We start from the raw sequence: 23,148 nt of genomic DNA on the forward strand, positions 1-23,148 counted from the left end.
TGCCTATAAAATATACAGGGTACTGAAATGTGTCCTCATTTTAGGGGTGCACACAAATTTAGGGTTTGACGTGTTGAGTATCTATTTACTCAACGCAACCTCATCTTTTATATTTTACCAAAATTTGAGTCGTTTTTTGCATTTGTTTGCCCTAAAACTCAATTTAGTGTGTTTCTTACTGAAATTTGGTGTTTCCTAGACCTTTGCGGTAAAAACGTGTGACATAAAGAAATTGGAGCTACTCTAGTCTACTCTCTAGGGTGTCTGCTTTCAGGAAATATGTTTGGGGGATTTGTGGAATCTTAAGGCCTTTAAACATGTGTGCAAAAAATGCAAAAACGGCTCTGGCAGCAAGCGTAGGTAATTCTCTCCAATGGAGTACAGATGGAAAAAAAAAAAGAAATGGGTTGCAATCTTTCCTTACTCTTTACTCCTCTTGAAAGTTAAAAAAGAGATGCAACATTTTTTTTGTATCCATTTTTCTGTCCTTTCTCTCCAATTTCTTCAAGATCAACCTGTCAGAACATGAATACACATACACATGAATACATTAATCCACCCTAGGATTAAAAAGGATACTTTAATTTATCTAGGGCATCATGGTCGATGGTTCCTTTGCTGTTATACACCATGGCGCTGCTTAGCAGGAGTGCGAGGGTAAAAATATACTTATCATTTTTTTCATCCCCCTAAAAAGAGGCAGAAACAAATTCACATGAAGGTAAGACAGGATCACTGAAATAAAAAAAAGATTCCTGCACTTTCCCGGTGACCGGTACCAGCACTGGATCTCTTCATACAACATTACACTTGGTGGTATTCTTTTTTGCTCAGAATGATAGAGTGACAGCACGGTGGAGGTAGGAGGTCAAAGCTGCTGATTCTTTCAAAATGAAACATGTTGTGTATTAGAGCTTCCTTGGGAGCCCTGTAAATTGGGGCACTCTAATTTGCAAATGAAAACCATCTTTGTCTAACCCTAAAATTTCTGCCTCCTTCACAGTTTCAAAAAACTATTAGATAAGCACCTAAACAACCACAACATACAAGGATATACAATGTAATACTGACACATAATCACACACAGGTTGGTCTTGATGAACTTGTGCCTTTTTTTAACCTCACCTACTATGTAACTATGTAACCTTTCTGTTGGTCAATCACTTTGAAAGGTGTCCTCTTACCTCAATTGTGAGTTGTGGAAGAAGGTAAAGGTGGCCATAGATTGATTGAAATTCAGCTGGTTCTGCAGGGACAAGCTAAATTTCGATTCAATGTGTGGCCACTTCAGTTCAACACAAGTCAATCTACCAATCAATTTTGGTCCAACTGCCCTGTAAGTTAAAAGCCACCAATAGTAATGAGCTTCGAGTTCGAGTCGAACTCATGTTCGACTCGAACATTGCCTGTTCGCCTGTTCAGCGAACGGTGAACAATTTAGGGTGTTTGCGGTAAATTCGAAAAGCCGCTGTGCAAGTCTATGGGAGAAATCTAAAGTGCTAATTTTAAAGGCTAATATGCAAGTTACTGTCCTAAAAAGTGTTTGGGGACCCGGGTCCTGCCCCAGGGGACATGGATCAATGCAAAAAAAAGTTTTAAAAACGGCTGTTTTTTCGGGAGCAGTGATTTTAATAATGATTAAAGTGAAACAATAAAAGTGTAATATTCCTTTACATTTCATACCTGGGGGGTGTCTATAGTATGCCTGTAAAGGGGCGCATGTTTCTTGTGCTTAGAACTGTCCCTGCACAAAGTGTAATTTCTGCAAAAAAAAAGTCATTTAAAATCACTCGTGGCTATAATGAATTGTCGGCTCCCGTAATACAGAGAACACTCATTGAAAGTCATTGATAAAAAAAAAAAAAAAGCGTGGAGTTCCCCCCAAATTCATTTACCAGGCCTTTCAGGTCTGGTATGGATATTAAGGGGAACCCGCGTTAATTTTTTTTAAAAATTGACGTGAGGGTCCCCCTAAAAATCCATACCAGACCTTTTATCCGAGCACGCAACCTGGCAGGCCGCAGGAAAAGAGGGGGGATGAGAGAGGTCCCCCCTCCTGAACCTTACCAGGCCACATGCCCTCAACATTGGGAGGATGCTTTGGGGTCCCCCCCAAAGCACCATGTGCCCATGTTGATGGGGACTAGGGCCTCATCCCCACAACCCTGGCTGGTGGTTGTGGGGGTCTGCGGGTGTGGCATCATCCCAATGTTGAAGGCATGTGGCCTGGTACGGTTCAGAAGGGGATGGCGCTCTCTCGTCCCCCCCCCCTCTTTTCCTGCAGCCTGTCAGGTTGCGTGCTCGGATAAAGGGTCTGGTATGGATTTTTAGGGGGAACCCCACGTCAATTTTTTTTTAAATTTGACAGTGGGTTCCCCTTAATATCCATACCAGACCTGAAGGACCTGGTAATTGAATTTGGGGGAACCCCCACGTTTTTTTTTTTTAACCAATGACTTTCAATACTGTTCTCTGTATTACGGGAGCCGACAATTCATTATAGCCGCGAGTGATTTTAAAGGACTTTTTTTTCTGCAGAAATGACACTTTGTGCAGGGACAGTTCTAAGCACGGAAAACATGCGCCCCTTCACAGGCATACTATAGACACCCCCCAGGTACGACATTTAAAGGAATTTTACACTTTTATTGTTTCACTTTAATCATTATTAAAATCACTGCTCCTGAAAAAACGTCTGTTTTTAAAACTTGTTTTTGCATTGATCCATGTCCCCTGGGGCAGGACCCGGGTCCCCAAACACTTTTTAGGACAATAACTTGCATACTGTATAAGCCTTTAAAATTAGCACTTCAGATTTTGAACGTTCGAGTCCCATAGACTTTAATAGGGTTCTAAAGTTCACACGAAGTTTAGGTCTGTTCGCAGGTTCTGGTGCGAACCAAACTGGGGGGTGTTCGGCTCATCCTTAGCCACCAATGGCTGCAGGGCTGATATGCGCATTCTGACAGCAGTTGAGTCTACCCATTGACAGAATACAATAGTACAATGGGGAGGCTTCCTCCATTTACACATTTGATGGTTCAATTTTTTTTCATTCAACCCACCAGCTGAGTGAAACAAAACTGAACCACTTTGCTTTTTGAACCATGTATGGCCAGCTTAAAGTGATATTATAGGTTTGATTTTTAATAAAAAAAAATAAAAAAAAAACATGTTATACTTACTTGCTATGTGCAATGGTTTTGCACAGGGCATCCCCTGTCCTACTCTTTTTGGGTCCGCCGCTGGCGGTCTTGGCTCCTCCCCCTAGACTAGCACCCCCAATAAAAAGCTGCTTGCTATGGGGGCACTGGTTTGTGCTCACTCCAGAGCCCAGCTCTTTGCGCCCATAAGACACATAGAGGGGCAGGTCAGTCCAACCACCTGCTCTCTGCTAGTTGGCTCACTGGCTGTGATTGTTGCTGTCTCAGCCAATGAGGAGAGAGACAATTGGGACAGCCGAGGCTCCGGGGCAAATATTAATTTGCTTTTCTAACAAGCCTGGGTGGACTGCAAGCACAATGCTCAGTGCACCAAGTCCACCTTTTTTGAAGCCTATTAGAGCCTATGAATCTAATCCAGTGCTTCAAAAAAAAAAAACCTCACCTCTGGAATTCAAGAGCCCGACATCCGAAAAGGGGGCAAACGCCTGAATAGGTGGTGGCTAAAGCAGCAATGGATAGATTCATGCAATACAATGCAATGTATGAATCTATCCATTTGTCATCTGGGGATGGCGTGAAAGAGGGGGTGGCACCCATGTGCCTTTAATGGACAGGCCGTCCCTGCTGGGAGTCCTTAGCCACATAGGCAAAGGGGCAGGGTTAATGGGGTGACAACATTGCCTAAATATCATCGCATGGTCATATTTGTCCAATAACATTTAACAAATATGGCCACTATGTCCACCCATCTCTTATGTTGTAGGTGGGAGTTAGAGAAACCATTGTCCGGCAATTGCCATACGTTGCAGTAGGGTCAGTAGGTTTTTTCTTTCAGCAGGTGTTGTTCATTGTGATTGAATGGACCTACATTGCTGTATAACGTCATTGACAATGGATGTACATCATGGAACATTGAAAGGACTTGTCAAAAACTGTGTCTGTATGTTTATTTACTTCCACTTTTTTGTGAACTAGTTATGCATCCTATACTCATTTACATGGGGGTGAAATCGGGGCACTTCTTTTTTGTTAAAGAAGGCTTTCAGATTCTGAAAAATCCCTCCTTAGACCCCCACAACCACTGGACCTGGGTTGTGGGGAAGAAGCCTTTGCCCTCACCCAAATGGGACAAGATGCTTTGTCATAGTGGTCTGACATGTTTCAAGATTTTTTTGCAAAGGGGCCCCTTAACCACTTGCTTACTGGGCACTTAAACCCCCCTCCTGCCCAGACCAATTTTCAGCTTTCAGCGCTGATGCACTTTGAATGACAATTGCGCGGTCATACAACACTGTACCCAAATGACATTTTTATCATTTTTTTCCCACAAATAGAGCTTTCTTTTGGTGGTATTTAATTACAGCTGGGAGTTTTATTTTTTGCTAAACAAACAAAAAAAATGCAAAAAAAAAAAATCATGTTTTTTTTTTTTTTTTTTAATTTCATAATCTTTATTCATTTTCAACATACTTTTACATAATAAAAGCAAAAAAAGCATTCTCTATAGCATGTGTAGCACTTATTTCACCTTTGCAAATACAGTAATACTTTAGTGAGTAAAAAAAAAAAAAACCTTTAGAAAACATTCCTATCCATGATGTGTCAATATTTCTTCTATCTAACCCCTCTTTTCGCTCATTGCTCGTATAATCCTCCTTCCCCTCCTACTTCCTCTCTCTCTACCCAGCTTTCACCTCTCCCATACCTCATTCTGGGTATCTCATTCTATCCAGCCAGGGTTTCCACATCTTTTTAAATTCTTTAAAATTTCCTCTTCTCAAATATATCACCCTCTCTTTCCATATTGTCTCCATAGTTGCTGTCTGCCAGTCCACTACTGAAGGAGCATTTTTTGCTTGCCACCTTTGAGCTAACAATCTTCTTGCCTGAAACAAACATCTCAGTATTGCTTTATTGGTATGTCGCGATCTCCCTATTGCTTCACCCAGACCCAGCACACATATCCTTGGATCACCTCTGATCGTTACGCCAAATGTTTCATTCAAGGTGATAACAATCTCTGACCAGTAACGAAACAATTTTGGGCATCGCCAGAACATGTGAGCTAGGTCTCCAGACTCTTGACATCTAGGGCACCTATCATCTGCTCTACGTCCAAAACTGAACAGTCTTTTTGGCGTATAATAGGCCCTATGCAGCAGCATTAAGTGTGACATCTTCTGGGCGGGCGAAACTGAGATTGAGTAACCATCCTCCAATATTTTCCTCCACTGTTCATCCGTGAATGTTCCCAACTCCTCCTCCCATTTCCTTCTGCATTTAAACCCTTCTGGGCTTCCTATACTTCCTTCACATATGACTGGATATACATCCGCTATGAATCCTTTTGTCCTCACTGGGGCCTTTAATCTGGTAAAAATAGGGGAGCTATTCCACACAGGACCTTGCCTATTAAATTGTTTCCCTAGGGCGTGTCTGATTTGAAGGTATTTATAAAATGATTGTTTGGGTATATCAAACTCTGATCTTAAAGCACTAAATGTTTTTAATATTTTCCCTGTATATAACTGGGCCAACCTATCTATCCCTTTAACTTCCCAATCTTTATATACCCCTATTTCTTCCATTTCCTGCAGGTTCCGGTTGTCCCACAATGGGGTGTACTGAGTTAAGCCTCCCAGGCCTTTAATCGCCTTAACTGCCTTCCACACCTTTACTACTAGTTTTATAGTGGGTATTTTTTTTTTGGGAAATGAATTTGCCTCCAGAGCTTCTACCATATTCTTATGGGGTGTCTCCGTTAATATTAAGGCCTTATTAATTCCTCCACCCATCTCCTCACTCATGTCCAGGTGTTGTAATTGCGCAGCTAAAAAATAGCTCCTTGGATGTGGAACTGCCATTCCACCTTTTCTTGTAGGTAATTGCAAGGTTTGTAGAGCTATCCTGGATACTCCCCCTTTCCATATAAGTTCTCGGAATAGTACCTCTATTTTCCTAAACCACATTATGTCTACCCATATCGGGGAGTTATGTAACACATACAACAACTGAGGCATCCATACCATTTTAATCAAGTTACATCTCCCTGCATTCGATAATGGGAGTCTTTTCCAGATTTCGATTTTCTTCTTGAATTTAGCTATTAATGGAACCAAATTATCATTTATATATTTATTAGGATCTTTTTGTATGTGTATCCCCAGGTATTTCATGCGCTCCACAACTTCCAGCTGCGCGCCTGTCCCTGGGCTTTGGGCCCTACTTTTATCCAATGGCATAAGAACTGATTTTTCCCAGTTTATCTCCAGGCCAGAGAACCTCCCGAAGTCTGAAATAAGTTTCATCCCTTGTCTGAGGGACTGCTCTGTGTCCCCCAGAAAGAGGAGAATATCGTCCGCATATAGCGCTATCCTCTCTTCCCTCGTCCTCCTTTGAAAACCGACCATATTCCTACTGGATCTAATTGCAATAGCTAATGGTTCTATTGCTAGGGCGAAGATCAGGGGTGACAAAGGGCACCCCTGTCTTGTCCCCCTCTCTAGAAAAATCCTATCTGAATATTCATTATTGACCCTAATTCTAGCACTAGGGCCGTTATACAGAGTTTTTACCCATGCAATAAGATTAGGGCCAAACCCAAATTCCCTCAGTACCCGCCAGATATAGGGCCATTCTAAACTATCAAAGGCTTTGATTACATCTAAAGCCATTATTGCCTTATTGCCATCATTCTCTATAGGTACCTGCATATTAAGATATAGTCTTCTTATGTTTGTGCTTGTAGTTCTGCCCGGGATGAAACCTGTTTGGTCGGGATGTATCAGCCTGGAAATAATTTTGTTCAATCTAATGGCTAATACTTTGGCTAATATTTTAGCATCCGCACAGAGAAGGGAAATGGGTCGATAGGACTGTGTTTCCAATGGGTCCTTCCCCTCCTTGTGTAAGACTATTATTGTTGCCTCAGTCATTGAAGTTGGCAATCTCCCCTCTTTTTTTGCCCAGTTAAATACTTTCAGGAGCTCTGGAAGCAATATTTTACTGTAATATTTATAGGTTTCCAAAGGAAGACCATCTGGCCCTGAGGATTTCTTATTGGCCATTGCTGCTACTGCGCACTGGATTTCCTCAATTGTTAATGGGGCTTCCATTATCTCATTCTCCTCCTTTGTTAGGGAAGGCATTTTGATATTCGAAAAGAACCTATCCATATCCTCGCCAACCTCTGTCCCCCGTGAAGAATACAGTTTGGCATAGAATACCCTAAAGGTATCAGTAATCACTGAGCTCTGTGCTGATATTTCTCCTTTCTCAGTCCTTATTACTGGGACAGTGGATGGCGAGGAGTTACTTCTTACAATCTGTGCCAACATCTTTCCTACTTTTTCCCCTTCCCCATATTCCACTTGTTTCTGGAACAGTTTTTTATTCTCTATTTTCCTAATAACCACTGCCTTGTGTTCCCGTTGTTTCTCTAACCATGTTTTTTTTTTCTCTGGGGTGGGGTTTTCTATATAGGCTCTCTCTGCTATTACTAGATCCCTTTCAACCCTATCCTCCCATTCATTAGATGTTTTCTTAACATTCGCTACCTGTTGGATAAGAATACCCCTAAGATAGGCCTTCAATGCATCCCATATTACTCCAATCTCTGCAGACCCGCTGTTAAACTCCACAAACTCTGCCACACTAAACAGCACCCTCTCTGGGTCCCCAATTAGCTCAAACCACACTGGATTCATATTCCATACTCTTGGGGACTTTATCCCTCCTAGATTTACCGAAACTGTCACTAGCGAGTGATCTGACACCCCTCTAGGTTGATAAACTATTTCCTTTACTACACGGCTTGCCTCCTCATTCCCAAGGACTAAATCTATCCTTGAGAGTGAGGAGTATGAGCTTGAGAAACATGAATATTGTAACTGGTCCGGGTTACGCTTTCTCCATATATCAGACAGGCCCCCCTCCAGCAAAAATCGAGACAGCCGGGTCTCAGCCTCCGTTTGCATATATATTCCTGGTGGAAACCTATCCTGGCTTTTATTTATAACCTCATTAAAGTCTCCCATTACTATAACAGGAATCCCCGATTTGTCCGCTATAAATTCCATCAAATAATATAAAACTTCCATTTTAAATGGGGGAGGAATGTAAACATTTGCAAAAACATACTCCTGATTTTCAATTACACAGTGTAAAAAGATAAACCGCCCTTCTTTATCTATATTGATCTGCCGACAGGAGAACGCCACCTCTCTCCTTACCAACACGGCCACTCCCCTCGAGTAAGAGGTGTGGACTGAATGGTACTGGACTTGAAATTTCCTACTCTGAGTTTTTAATATAGTTTCTTTACTTAGGTGTGTCTCCTGTAGGCAGATCAATCCTACTCCACACTTTTCCAAGGTGTCGAACACTACTGCTCTTTTTACAGAGGCTCCCAGCCCTCGGACATTCCAAGAGCCAATATTCAAAACTCTGGACTGCATAACTCTAGGAAGTGTGGAAAAAGAAAAAAGAAGAGCGAGAAAAGAGTAAAACCTGAAGGCTCAAAATTAACATTTAAATTGCTTGAATTCCCTGACGTTGAGCAGAAATAATCCCTGCTTCTCCCTCTATAGTTCATGCCGAAGAGGCAAATGCAATGGGGGGATGTAAAAAGAAAAGTGCAATCCCACTTAGTGAGTACTTTAATAAAGCTATACCATCTTTTATACTCCCTAGTGTCACCCCTTCTCAGTCTCCTCTTGTGAGCGTGAGATCCAAACCTTCTATCTACACACACCATTACCCCGTATTTACTCATTACTTTTAAATTAACATCTATGACTGTGCAAATATTACCTATTTCCTTTTCCTGAATTTTGTATGCTTCCATCTTCCCTGTTCCCTCCCCCCTACCCTCTCCATACCTATCTAGGTTACCCCTAGGGGTTTTTACCGTGACCACTACACTCCCACACATACCCTCATGCTCCCCCCTCCCCACTCCTTCTCTCATGCTTCCATCCCCACCCACCTCCCGCTCCCCCCCAATACTCAACAACCCCCCCTTTTGACCCTCCCCTTCCTCAAGCATAAATTCTTACTATATTGTGTGTCATTCTCTGCACCCTGACTTTAATGTGTCATCTTCCCTTACTTCATTTACAGTGCACCCATTACATCCCCCCTTCGCTAATCTTCCCCTCTCCCGATAAAAGAGGGAGGGGAAAGGAGAAAAAAAAAAAAAAAAAAAAAAGAAAAGAAAGGATAAATGAAGTGAAAAGGGGGTCATACACATGCATATATAAAAAAGAAAAACACATCATTTCTTCAATAACTGATCTCCCTTCTCCTGCATCCATGCTTCTACCCTTGCAGGCGTATCAAAAAATAAAGTCTCTCCCAATGCTACTACCCGTAACCTTGACGGATAGAGCAGAGCATATGTAATGTCCAATTTCTGGAGTCTACGCTTGACTTCTATAAACTCCGCTCTGCGCTTCTGCAAATCAGGGGAAAAGTCAGAGTAAAACGAGATTTTAGCGCCCTTGTAGCTGACACTCCCCATCTCCCTGGCCCTCCGAAGCAAAACAACCTTATCCCGGAAGTTCAAAAATTTGATTAGTACAGATCTGGGCTGACCCCCCCGATGCATAATTCTAAGCGGAACTCTGTGTGCCCTTTCAATAGCAAATTGTTGGGAGAAAGACTCTCTGCCAAACACTTCAACAAGCCATTTTTCCAGAAACTCAGCTGTGTCAGAGCCTTCACACTTCTCGGGGAGGCCTACCAGTCTTATATTGTCCCTGCGGAGTCTGTTTTCCAATTCATCCAGTTTCCCTTCATATTTGCCCATCTGTATTTTTAAATCTTTGACCTCTTGATTTAATGGATACACCTCATCTTCAATCTGAGAAATTCTACCTTCTGCTGCTGCTAATCTGTCAACCGTTAACTGAAGTTCCTGCCGTATAAAGGCCAGCTCTTCTTTAATACTTCTTGTTTGATCGCATAGCTCCAATAATGATTGTTTGCAAACGTTAACAGCCCCAAGGACCTCCTTCAGCGTCGGCTCTTCTTCACCATTTATTGGGTGTACCAGCATGGGATCTGACTCTGATCTTCCAATTGCACCCGCGTTTTTGTTATTTATTTGTTTTACGCCTGTTTGTGACAGTTGCCCTTGACTCTTTCTGTCCGTTATAGGTTTTACTAGACTCCCCTGTCCCCCCTTGGTTGGCGTATTATCGGGAGTATGAGCATGGGCATATTTTTCCAACTTGGCCGCAGCAGCTATCCCAGCTGTTGTTGCAGTGAACTGGGGATCTTTTTCTTTATCTTTTTCTTTGGCGGATCTCAAAGATTGCGCCCCCACATTTTCCTGCCTGGCATGCTCCTCCCCCCTCCTCCTTGCAGACATCGCTCAGATCCGTAAGTGTCCCCGGGAAAAAAAAAAAAAAAAAACAATAACGTTTTTTGAAGGGGGGTAATTTCCCTAGGCCAAGGCAAAAAAAAAAAAAAAAAAGGAGGAGAGGTCGGCTTCAGCTACTCCACAGTCGGTCCAGAACTTTAAACATGAGTGGATTTGATTTGAACTAATTTCTTAAAGGGAAAGCAGCAGCAGGAGCTATTTTTTCCAGTCTATATATTTGTATATTTCTTTCTTACTGCAACACTTTCCCCAAGGATAATACAGCGTTCACAACAACTCCCCTCTTTGCTATTAAATCATGTTTAATAGTTTGTTATAAAATTTTGCAAACGGGTCATTTTTCTCCTTCATTGAAGTGCGCTGATGAAGTGGCACTGATAGGCTGCACTGGTGGGCACTGATAGGCTGCATTGGTGGGCACTGATAGGCTGCACTGGTGGGCACTGATAGGCATAGTTAAGGCGGCACTAATAGGCACATATAAGGTGGCACCCATAGGCACAGATAAGGCAGTACTGATGGGCACAGATAAGGTGGCACTGATGGGCACAGATAAGATGGCACAGATGGGTGGCACGGATGGGTGGCACTAAGGGGCACTGATAGGTACCACTGATAGATGGGATTGATGGGCACTGATAGGTGGCACTGATAGGTGGCTCTGATAGGTGGCACTGCTGGGCGGCACTGCTGGGCACTGATGGGCACTGTTAGATGACACTGATGGGCACGGATATGTGGCACTGGGGTGCAGCACCTTTGTTGAGGCAGATTGTGGGCACTGCTGGGTGGCACTGTGGGCACTGCTGGGTGGCACTATGGGCACTGCTGGGTGGCACTGACGGGGGGCACTTATTTTTTAATGAGGTGGCACTGGCAGGGGGCAGGTGGGCACTGGCAGGGCTGGCCGTGATCGGGACTGATGTCCCGATCACGGCCGCCGGTGATCGGCTCTTTTTTTTTCTCCTCGCGCTGTTAGCGCGAGGAGGAATAATAGCCGATTACCGGCTCCGTTGTATCACATGATCAGCTGTCATTGGCTGACAGCTGATCACGTGATAAGGGGTCGGGATCGACCCCTTGCTCGGATCAGTGATAAGGCGAGTCGCATAGACTCGCCGATCACAGAGCGCGCCTCGCGCGCCCCTCAGGGGGCGTGCAGGCCGCTCGTGCACGGGACGACGTCAATAGACGTAGTCCCAGCAAAGGAGGTCCACGCTGTAGCCGTCATTCGGCTATAGCGCGGGTCTCAAGTGGTTAAAATTCATACTAGACTTGTAGGGCCTGGCATGAATTTAGGGGCAACCCCCTACTTCATTTTTTTATTGTGTGGAGCTCCTCATTAACATCGACACAAGACCTTCATCTAGGCTAAATGTCTGTTATAGAGATGAAGGGAATCCATGGCAGCTTTGTTTACAGAACAATGAGATTAGAAGTTGTAATTTACTGGCAATGTAAACACATTTTTTTCTTTTAAAATGCCAATGTTGCTATAGTATAGTTGATTGCATACATCATAAGATGTGCCACTTCACTGGCAAGGTCAGGGCACCCCTCAAGCATGTTATTTAAAGTGGTTGTAAACCCTAAAAGACCACTTTTACCTACACGTAAGCCTAGATTAAGGCTTGCCTGTAGGTCCAAGAAATATCTCCTAAACCTACACGGTTTAGGAGATACTTACATGAGACAGGCACTGATGTCTATGGCATATGCAGGCGCACTGAGCATGCCGCTGCTAACGGCGATTATGTCGTTAGCACCGGAGCCGCGATACATGGAAGTCACTCCGGGTATCATGGAAGCTTCGGAGGAGGCGAACAAGGGTCGCTTTGGGGGCCTCTACCTCAGGTAAGTTATTCATAATGCAGGGTGTATTTAAAAAATGTTTTGCCTTTACTTCCTCTTTAACCGGTTCCCGACCAGCGCACGACGATGTACGTCGACAGAATGGCACGGGCAGGCATATTGGCGTACATGTACGTCCAATCTTCAATGCCGCCCTGCCATCGGGAGCGCGCCACCGGGCGTACTGAACGCGACATTCTCAAAGACGGAGCTGCCGCGCTTGACGGCTCCCGTGCGCATGCGCGGGAGTGAGGTCATCGCGGCTTCGCCAGATGACAGCGGCGGAGCTGCGAGACCCCACCAAGAAGATGGATGCGGCGGACTACAGGGGACAGCGGTGACTTCGCTGGCTCCTGTGTCAGGTAAGTGACACATAATGGGCTACTATGCGATGCATAGTAGTCCATTATGCTTTGCCTTTGCAGGGAATGAAAGAGGAAGTAAACTCATCAGGGTTTACTTCCTCTTTAAGTATTACTAAAAAATTGCCACCACACTGAATTTTTGTACTTTTTTTTTTGCTTGGGATCATGTTCATCACGGCAGTGCCCAGACCCCAATGTCATTTGTTTGACAATCCCTTGCCTATCAGCCTAGAGAATGGACATTATTGTTTTTGAACTTTCAGCCCTCATTGACTTTGATAAGATTTGGATTCGACAACCAAACTTTAGTAGTACTAATGATGATTCCAATCAGCGTAATTAATATACACTCTTCAAAAATCAAACATGTAATGCAACAGCCAACACCTAAATAAATGACTCAGAAATAGTTCAAAGTCCAATAAAATTGTGTGTTTGCATACACATCCAATGATCTCTAAAATATGTGTTATATCAAGTTAAAGAAAATAAAAATACTAATTATATTGTGTTGAGGACCCTAGGGCTCTTGAAATGTTCTGTAAATGTGAGCTGGAGGTGTTTGCACCATGACCTAGGAAAATGGACCAGGAAGGAAAATGAAAAGGGAAGAACAGAAATAATAAGAGATAAGTAGGTGTGTGTGGAATAGTGACACACAAAAAAAGAACGAAGAATGTTGAAGTATAGAAGTTTAAAAAATTGAATTGGCCTGCTAACAATACCCGCAAAACTGAGCAGATCATGACATTCATAAAAAAGCAAAATTCAGAACCTACAAGAAAAGGAAATGATGGTAATCATATTTAATCATCTCCAGTCTTATATTCCCACCTTCTCTACATCCCCCAGTCCTTCGGTGTCCAGGAGAACCAGAGTGTGATCCTTCTTGAAGGGGTGAGGAACACACCACATCCAGATGCCTTTAGTTTCAGCTTGAATGGTGGCACCCAGGTTGAACCCTATGGAAATTAAACATGGAAAACCCTTATTTAACCACTTACAGACCGGACCATTTTGCTGGTCAAAGACCAGACCACTTTTTGCGATTCGGCACTGTGTCGTTTTAACTGACAATTGCATGGTCGTGCGACGTGGCTCCCGAACAAAATTGATGTCCTTTTTTTCCCACAAATAGAGCTTTCTTTTGGTGGTATTTGATCACCTCTGCGGTTTTTATTTTTTGCGCTATAAACAAAAATAGAGCCACAATTTTGAAAAAAACGCATTATTTTTTACTTTTTGTCATAATAAATATCCCCCAAAAATATATAAAAAACATTTTTTTCCCTCAGTTTAGGCCGATATGTATTCTTCTACATATTTTTGGTTAAAAAAATCGCAATAAGCGATTATTGATTGCTTTGCGCAAAAGTTATAGCGTTTACAAAATAGGGGATAGTTTTATGGCATTTTTATTAATAATTTTTTATTATTTTTTTTTTTACTAGTAATGGCGGCGATCAGCAATTTTTATTGTGACTGCGACATTGTGGCGAACACATCGGACATTTTTGACACATTTTTGGGACCATTGTCATTTATACAGTAATCACTGCTATATACAGTAAATGTAGTGATTCCTGTGTAAATGACACTGGCAGTGAAAGGGTTAACCAGTGGGTGGCAGTGTAGTGGTTAAGTGTTCCTAGGGGCGTGTTACTAACTGTGGGGGGGTTGGGCTTTAATTTAGTGAACACTGATCTCTGCTCCAATCACATGGAGCAGAGATCAGCGTCACTAGTTGCTAGGCAGAATGGAGAAATGCTGTTTACAACGGCATTTCTTCATTCGGCCGCTCCGTGAGACGATCGCGGGTATGCCCGCGGCGATCGAGTCCGCGGATGCCGCGACTGGACTAACGGGGGTCCCGACCAGCGCTCCCGATGGCAGGGCGGCAAATTTAAAGGGACGTACAGGTACGCCCATTAGCCTGCCCGTGCCATTCTGCCGCCGTACATCGGCGTGCGCTGGTCGGCAAGTGGTTAAAGGGGTTGTAAAGGTTCAGGTTTAAAAAAAAAAATGTCATACTTATCTTCTCTGTGCAAGGGTTTTGCACAGAGTGGCCCTGATCCTCCTTTTCTGGGGTCCCTCGGTGGCGCTCCAGGCTCCTCCTCTTCTCAAGTGTCCCATCGGAGAAGCACTCTCCTTCGGGACGCTCATGTGGCACGCCCCTGTGTCCTGCTTCTGCATCCGTAGACAACAGACTGCTATCAATCTATCCAATCAGGACACGAGACACCGGCCTGAGTTGGTGTGCTTGATCCCGTCGCCGGAAACACAGGGCTCAGGTAAGTATAAAGGGGTCTCGGGTGGCTCCTGAATGACAGAATGTTTTTCACCTTAATGCAAAGAGGTGAAACACTTTGAGGGTTTACAACCCCTTTAACATCATCAACATGCAAAAAAAAAACGTCCTACTAAGTGATATATCACCTTTCTGAGCTCCGGCCAGCTTGTTCATCAGGTAGGACTTCCCTGTCCGATACAGGCCTACGATGGCCACCACCACCACTGGTTGATTGATCCCAGAGAGAATATTTATGGCCTTGGGGTTCACCACGAGCTTTCCATTCGCTGTGTTTTCAATTAGGCAGATGGGGGCTTTCATTCTAAATGGCGGCTCCATAGGGGAAGATACAGTCGTGTCTGAATGAAGGAAAAATAAAGTGACCATCTCAACATAATTAATGCAAATCAGTAGGCTACATGTCAGCAACAGCCAATCCCATTAAAATGTTGTGCAAAAAAAATCGGCTGCTTCCAAACTTTGGCTCAAGTGGCCTAAAACCCAAGATGCTTCAAGCAAGAAAGGACTATTATTATGGGTACCTCACATCATAATAGATAATAAAGAGTTTATTTTCCCACATACAGTGCCTTGAAAAAGTATTCATAACCCTTGACATTTTCCACATATTGTCATGTTACAGCCAAAAACGTAAATATATGTTATTGGGATTTTATGTAATAGACCAACACAAAGTGGCACATAATTGTGAAGTGGAAGGGAAATAATAAATGGTTTTCATTTTTTTTTTTTTACAAATAAATATCTGTATGCATTTGTATTCAGCCCCCTTTACTCTGATACCCCTAACAAAAATCTAGTGGAACCAATTGCCTATAGAAGTCACCTAATTAGTAAATAAAGTCCACCTGTGTGTAATTAAATCTCAGCACAAATACAACTGTTCTGTGAAGCCCTCAGAGTTTTGCTAAAGAATCTTAGTGAACAAACATCATCATGAAGGTCAAGGAACACACTAGACAGGTCAGGGATGAAGTTGTGGAGACGTTTAAAGCAATGTTAGGTTATAAAAAAATATCCAAAGCTTTGACCATCTCATGGAGCTCTGTTCAATCCATCATCTGATACTGGAAGTATGACACAACTGCAAATCTACCAAGATATGGCTGTCCACCTAAACTGACAGGCTGGGCTAGGAGAGCATTCATCATAGAAGCAGCCAAGAGGCCCATGGTAACCCTGGAGGAGCTATAGAGATCCACAACTCAGGTGGGAGAATCTGTCTAGAGGATAACTATTAGTCGTGCGCTGCACAAATCTGCCCTTTATGGAAGAGTTGCAAGAAGAAAGCCATTGTTGAAAGAAAGCCAAAGAAGTTTTCGAGAAGCCACGTGGGGGACACAGCAAACATGTGAAAGAAGGTGCTCTGGTCAGATGAGACCAAAATTGTGGTGGAAAACTATCCCTGCACATCACCCTAAACACACCATCCCCACCGTGAAACATGGTGGTGGCAGCATCATGTTGTTGGGATGCTTTTCTTCAGCAGAGACGGGGAAGCTGGTCAGAGTTGATTGTAAGATGGATGGAGACAAATACAGGACAATCTTAGAAGAAAACCTGTTGGAGTCTGCAAAAGACTTGAGACCGGGGCGAGGGTTCATCTTCCGGCAGGACAATGACCCTAAACATCCAGCCAGAGCTATAATGGAATGGTTTACATCAAAGCATATTAATGTGTTAGAATGGCCCAGTCACAGTCCAGACCTAAATCCAATTGCGAATCTGTAGCAAGACTTGAACATTTCTGTTCACAGACGCTCTCCATCCAATCTGACAGAGCTTGAGCTATTTTGCAAAGAAGAATGGACAAACATGTCACTCTATAGATGTTCAAAGCTGGGAGAGACATTCCCAAAAAGCCCTTGTACACACGATCAGAGATTCCGGCGGAATATGTCCAATCGGAGCGTTTTGTCGGATATTCCGACTGTGTGTGGTCTGCATCGGACTGTTTCCTTCGGAATATCCGTCGGACCAAATTTTCCAACTTCCCGGAAATATTTTCCGACAAAATGCTCCTATCGGACATACTCTGGTCATGTGTAGAGAATTCCGATCGGACAAAGTTCCACGCATGCTCAGATCAAATTCCTACATCAAAGCTATTGGCTACTAGCCTGAATGTAGTCCCGTTGTACCGAAATAACGTCATCACGTTCTGAACAATCGGATTTTCCGACAACTTCGTCCGACCGTGTGTATACAACAGTTTCGAAAAATCTGTCGGACAAAATCTGACGGATTTGGTTGTCGGAATCTCCGACCATGTGTACAAGGGCAAAGACTTGCAGATGTAATTGCAGAGAAAGGGGGTTCTACAAAGTATTGACTCAGGGGGCTGAGTACAAATGCCCCCACACTTTTCACAAATTTATTTATAAAAAAATGTTGAAAATACTCTGTCAGATGCCTTCCCCATCCGTAATGGGACGAGACAGGGCTGCCCTCTGTCCCCTATCCTCTTTGTGCTAACTCTTGAACCCTTTCTCCACAAATTGAGATTCAACCCAGACATACAAGGAATCCATTCGCCCAAGAAAGAATACAAATACTTTGCATTCGCAGATGACATACTGCTATTCCTTACAAACCCACTGATTACCCTACCCATCATTCTGTCAAAATTTAAAAACTTCCAAATGCTTTCTAATCTTAAAATTAACCTATCAAAATCCTTTGCCCTTAATATCTCTCTCCCACAAACCCTAGTAAACCAATGCAAGGAAAATTTTCCCTTTCAGTGGAAACATGATTTGATCACATATTTGGGCATCCAAATCCCCTCTAAACTTGCAGATCTATACACGAAAAACCATCTTCCCCTTCTAAACAAATTGGACGCTGACCTTAAAAATTGGAACAAACCATTATTCTCCTAGTTTGGCAGAGCGGCATCCTGAAAATGAATGCTCTACCGAGACTCTTGTACTTACTCCAAACGATCCCCATACATGTCCCACCTTCCTTCTTCAAAACTTACAGACAGTTATGTTCTAAGTTCCTCTGGAGTGAGCGCAAGCACAGAATTAGCTACAATCAACTGACTCGCCCAAAAAACCTGGAAGGCATCGGTCTGCCGAATCTCCTAAACTACCATACCGCTGCCTACCTCACTAGGATAGTAGACTGGAATGTCCATGCTCCCCACAAAGATTGGGTCTCTCTGGAAGCCACCTTTACAAATTTACCTCTAAATTTAATTCCATGGATCTCCCCTCACCACATTCCACCAGAAATACGCCTCCATCCTCTAATAGGACCCACCGTACACTGCTTCCACCAGACCTGTAAACGTACGGACATTTCCTCCACTCCGGGCCATTGCCTCCAATAAAATTAAACCCAGACTTCCCTCCAAGAATGCACCATTTCTACCTTACAGATCACTGGCCATCAAACCAAATCAGCGCCCACCAATTTTTCCACCAGGGCAAACAGTTATCCACAACTCAGATTGCCACACAGCTAGAGAAATCTCCTATCCCTCCCTGGGCATACCTACTAATTACCCACTACCTAAAATTCCATGGACAATTATTCTCATTGCTCAAGGCAACTTTCCCCCTTCGAAATCCTTTGCACTAAGATTACACCTCAAACTCACCTTATATCTTATATACACAATCTTCTCTTCGCAGATCTCAAGGCCAAGGATACCTTATGCTGCGTACACACGTTCGAATTGTCTGGCGCAATGTGGTGGTCCGCCGGACCACATTACTCCTTACAATTCGATCGTGTGTGGGCTCCAGCGGACTTTTTCATGGTAAAGTCCGGCGGACTTAGAAAGTAGTTTTGACTCAAAATTTGTCTGCCGGACTTGGCTTTCAGTGGAAAATCCATTCGTCAGTGTGCTAGTCAGGCGGACTAAGAATGACGCATGCTCAGAAGCAAGTACGAGAAGGAAGCTATTGGCTACTGGCTATTGAACTTCCTTTTTCTAGTCCCATTGTACGCTCTGTACGTCATCGCGTTAGAAATCGCCGGACTTTCGGAGTGTCCGTGTGTGGCCAAGTCCATTCGTTATAAAGTCCGGCGGATTGTTTGCCGGACCAAGTCCACCTGACAATTCGATCGTGTGTACGCGGCATAAGCCTGTAAAAAATGGGAGGCAGATCTCTCCATATCTCTCACTGAAGAGAATTGGGAACAAATATTTATGACCATGCGCAAGGGATCAACCAACTTTTCCACCCAGGAGAATGGATTCAAAATCCAATCCAGGTGGTACCGTACTCCAGTACTCCTACATAAATTCAAACCTAAAATCCCTGAGACTTGTTGGAGATGCCACCGAGAAAGAGGTACCCTACTACACATCTGGTGGTCATGCCCCCCCCTGCAACACTATTGGTCTGAGCTTCATCACATAACTGCCCAAGTTACCTCCTACAACCTAGACTTTTCCCCGGCCCAATTCCTTCTTCATCACTTGCCCTTGCCATTTACTTCTTACCACAAATCTCTAACAATGCATATGATCAACGCAGCCAAACAATGCATCCCTATACACTTGTACTCAAAACAGATACCTACTCTCAAAGAATGGTTCACAAGAACTCAATCCAAGTCGCCGAAATGGAGACACTCATTCACATTTCACGACACACCCTGACAAAATTCAACCAAAAGTGGGCCTGCTGGCTACACTACCAGTTGACACGTGAATACTCTACTATCATGAACTCACCTACTTAGATAGGATTTCAAGTTTTAATAGAACTCACTCAATTTATCTGAAATCCCTTTCACTGTATATTCTATTCCCTGCTTTATCCCCTTCCCCCTGATAAGCAGACACCCTCTAAAAACTACCCAAACTCAACCTCGCCTTACACACCCGATTGAAATGAATTAAGGGAAGCCAGAGACATCCCATCCTTCCTAACTCTCCCCCATCTATTCCACCCTCTTCCCCTCCCCCTAAATCTCCCCATCCCCTCCCCCCTTCCTCCCTTAAATATCTTAATTCGATACCCACTTGATTAAACAGCATCCCCACTTCACATGACTGTAAAACACCCACCCTGGAGACCAAACACAGGGAGAACATAAAACTATTCTCCTCAACAACAGATAACACCTAATCTCTACTTGATTTATGCATTAACTACTCTCCTCTTCAGCAATGTCCTCCCCGCATATTACAAACCTCACAAACCCATTCTACTACCAAACGCATATCAGCCAAGCTTCTGTATTGATACTACTTGCCATATCTGGATCCAATTAGACCTGGACGTTTCGCGAACGCGGCCGATAGTTCACGAACCGGAACGTTCGCGGCGGGCCCCATTGACTTCAATGGGAGGTGAACTTTGCAAACCTACAGGTCAAATTTGCAGCCACAAAATAATTAATAGCTGTGCAAACATAGTCCCACCACATGGCCAATGACATAACACATGTATGAGGTGAATCTGGGATCGACAACTACAAGCTGTCTTTTTTTATATGGGAAATTGTTCTGACAATTCAGGACTGTGGAGCGCATGAAGGCAATGGAGAAGAGGGAAGGTCAGGGACCAGGGTAGGCAAAGAAGAGGGTGCAGGAGATGATCACCAGCAGCGTGACATACAGCAATGACACCTGCACCGTGATAGAGTCATCTGACAACAGCACCATGATAGAGAGCACTGACATCAGCAGCGTGACATAAAGCACTCACACCAGCACCGTGATATACAGCACTGACAGCAGCACCGTGATAGAGAGCACTGACATCAGCAGCGTGATATAAAGCAATCACACCAGCACCGTGATATACAGCACTGACAGCAGAACCGTGACAGAGAGCACTGACATCAGCACCGTGATATACAGCACTGACACCTGCACCGTAAGCAGCCCCAGGAGGAAGTCAGCATAGCACAGGGATGGTGGGAAGCCCTCATAATGAGCATAGCACAGGGATGGTGGGAGCACCTCAAAATATGCACAGCAGAGGCACAGCCCCAGGAGGAAGTCAGCACAGCACAGGGATGGTGGGAGCCCCTCATAATAAGCAGCCCCAGTAGAAATATGACACCGCTCAACCTCTTCAAAGAGGAGGGTAAGGGCATATAGTACGGTGTGCTTTTTTTGGACAAGGAAGTGAGCCAAATGAAGATAGAAGGTCTGTGTGCTCGATTCAAAAAATTGTTTATAGACATATACACGGTCTACTGGTCATATGTGTTGAATTCCTCCGAGATCCATGCCTCATTCATTTTTAGAAATGTAAGGTAGTTAACACTGTCGTGAGCTAGGGGAGTACGCTTATCGGTCACGACCCCCCCTGCTGCGCTGAACGTCCTTTCGGACAGGACACTGGATGAGGGGCAAGGCAACAGTTCGATTGCAAATTGGACAAGCTCCGGCCAGAGGTCAAGCCTGCCCACCCAGTAGTCCAGGAGTTCATCACTAGTAGTCGGACAAGTTGACGGTCTAGGTGTTCCCTGATGCTGGATCCAGATGACACCTGTCGATGGGTCAGCTGAAAGAATGACCTCATATCTGAAGTCACCAATACATCTTCAAACCGGCCTCTTCTTGCAGGCACTGTTGGATTGGTATCCGCAACTCCTTCTCTGGGAGTGGGAATTGCTCCTCTGCCAGCGCACGCAAAAGCAGAATGCAGCATTTCTCGAAGCAAGGCCTGGAAGTGCTGCATTCTGCCAGCCCTCTGTGACAGCGGTAACATTTCTGCCATTTTGTGTTTGTACCGGGGGTCTAAGTACGTTGCCACCCAGTACTGGTCCTAGACCCTTATGCTTTTTATATGGGGGTCCCTATTGAAACACTGGAGCATGAAGGCCCCCATTTGCACTAAAGTGGAAGCGGTATGGTGGCCTGGCTTCTGCACATCATCCAGGATAATGTCATCCTCTTCATTCTCCTCTCCCCATCCACGCACAACAGGGATCCCAGAAAGGTTTAAAGCATGCTCTTCTTGCTCCTCCTCATCCACCCCGGCACCATCCTCCTCTGACTCCTCTTCAGACTCCTGTTGTTGACTTGTCTCAGATAGAGTAGAGGAATTCATCCAGCATTGCGACATCCTCATCTTCCCGCTCCTGCTCCTCCACAGCTTGATCAATGACACGATGCAATGCACGCTCCATAAAGAAGGCATAAGGTACCATGTCACTGATGGCGCCATGGCTGCGACTCACCAGTTTGGTGATCTCCTCAAATGGACGCAGAAGTCTGCATGCATCGCGCATGAGCAGCAACTGGCGCAGTGAAAAAAACCCCAGCTCCCCGGAACCGGTTCTGCCGCAGAGTTCATACAGGTAGATGTTAACTGCACGTTTCTGCTGGAGCAGCCTATCAAGCATGTAGAAGGTTGAGTTCCATCCCGTCGGGCAATCGCAAATAAGACGTCTGACCGGCAGATTGTGTCACCGCTGAATGTCAGCAAGGCGAGCCATGGCCGTGTAAGATCTTCTGAAATGGGCCGAGATTTTCCTTGCCTGCCGCAAGATGTCCTGGATCCCAGGGTATTTGACAAGGAATCGCTGCACGACCAAGTTTAAGACGTGTGCCATGCATGGCACATGCGTGATTTTGCCCTGTTTCAATGCACTAACAGATTGGCACCGTTGTCACACACCACTTTACCAACTGTCAAATTGAGCGGTGTTAGCCACTGATCTGCTTGTGAACGCAAAGCTGAAAGGAGTGCCGGGCCAGTGCGGTTCTTGGCTTCCAGGCACAACAGACGCAGCACGGCATGGCAACATCTCACCTGGCATGTCGAATAGGTTCTGGGGAGCTTGGGCGGCGCAGCGGAAGTGACGCTAGCAGCGGAAAAGGAGGAGTCAGCTGAGGAGGAGCGGGAGGAGGATGGAGTAGGAGGGGGAGGAGAAGAAGAGTCAGCCCTGCATGCAATCCGTGGCGGTAAAACCAAATCTACATGGGTGCCACGGGTTACTTGCTTGACGGCCGTCAGAAGGTTCACCCAGTGGGCAGTAAAAGTGATATACCTTCCCTGCCTATGTTTGCTAGACCACGTGTCTGTGGTCAGATGTATCTTGGCACCGACACTGTGTGCCAGAGATACATTCACTTGCCGCTGAACATGGCCA

The 23,148-nt window shown here is 44.4% G+C and overlaps 1 protein-coding gene across 1 annotated transcript in view; it reads right to left on the bottom strand.

Moving 5' to 3' along the window:
* Positions 1 to 23,148, bottom strand: part of LOC143923373 (guanylate-binding protein 3-like) — a 55,665-nt gene that overhangs the window by 26,517 nt on the left and 6,000 nt on the right. Inside the window, exons 2-4 of the mRNA XM_077447000.1 lie at positions 15,201 to 15,413; positions 13,599 to 13,726; positions 580 to 689 (exon numbers count right to left, since the gene is read on the bottom strand). Coding sequence (XP_077303126.1) covers positions 580 to 689; positions 13,599 to 13,726; positions 15,201 to 15,393 — 431 coding nt within the window. The 5' untranslated portion in view covers positions 15,394 to 15,413. The remainder of the gene's footprint in view (positions 1 to 579; positions 690 to 13,598; positions 13,727 to 15,200; positions 15,414 to 23,148) is intronic.

The sequence above is a fragment of the Lithobates pipiens genome, unplaced genomic scaffold, assembly GCF_037356315.1.
Source record: "Lithobates pipiens isolate NorthernLeopardFrog02 unplaced genomic scaffold, aLitPip1_a1.2 Scaffold_22, whole genome shotgun sequence".
Classification (NCBI taxonomy): Eukaryota; Metazoa; Chordata; class Amphibia; order Anura; family Ranidae; genus Lithobates; species Lithobates pipiens.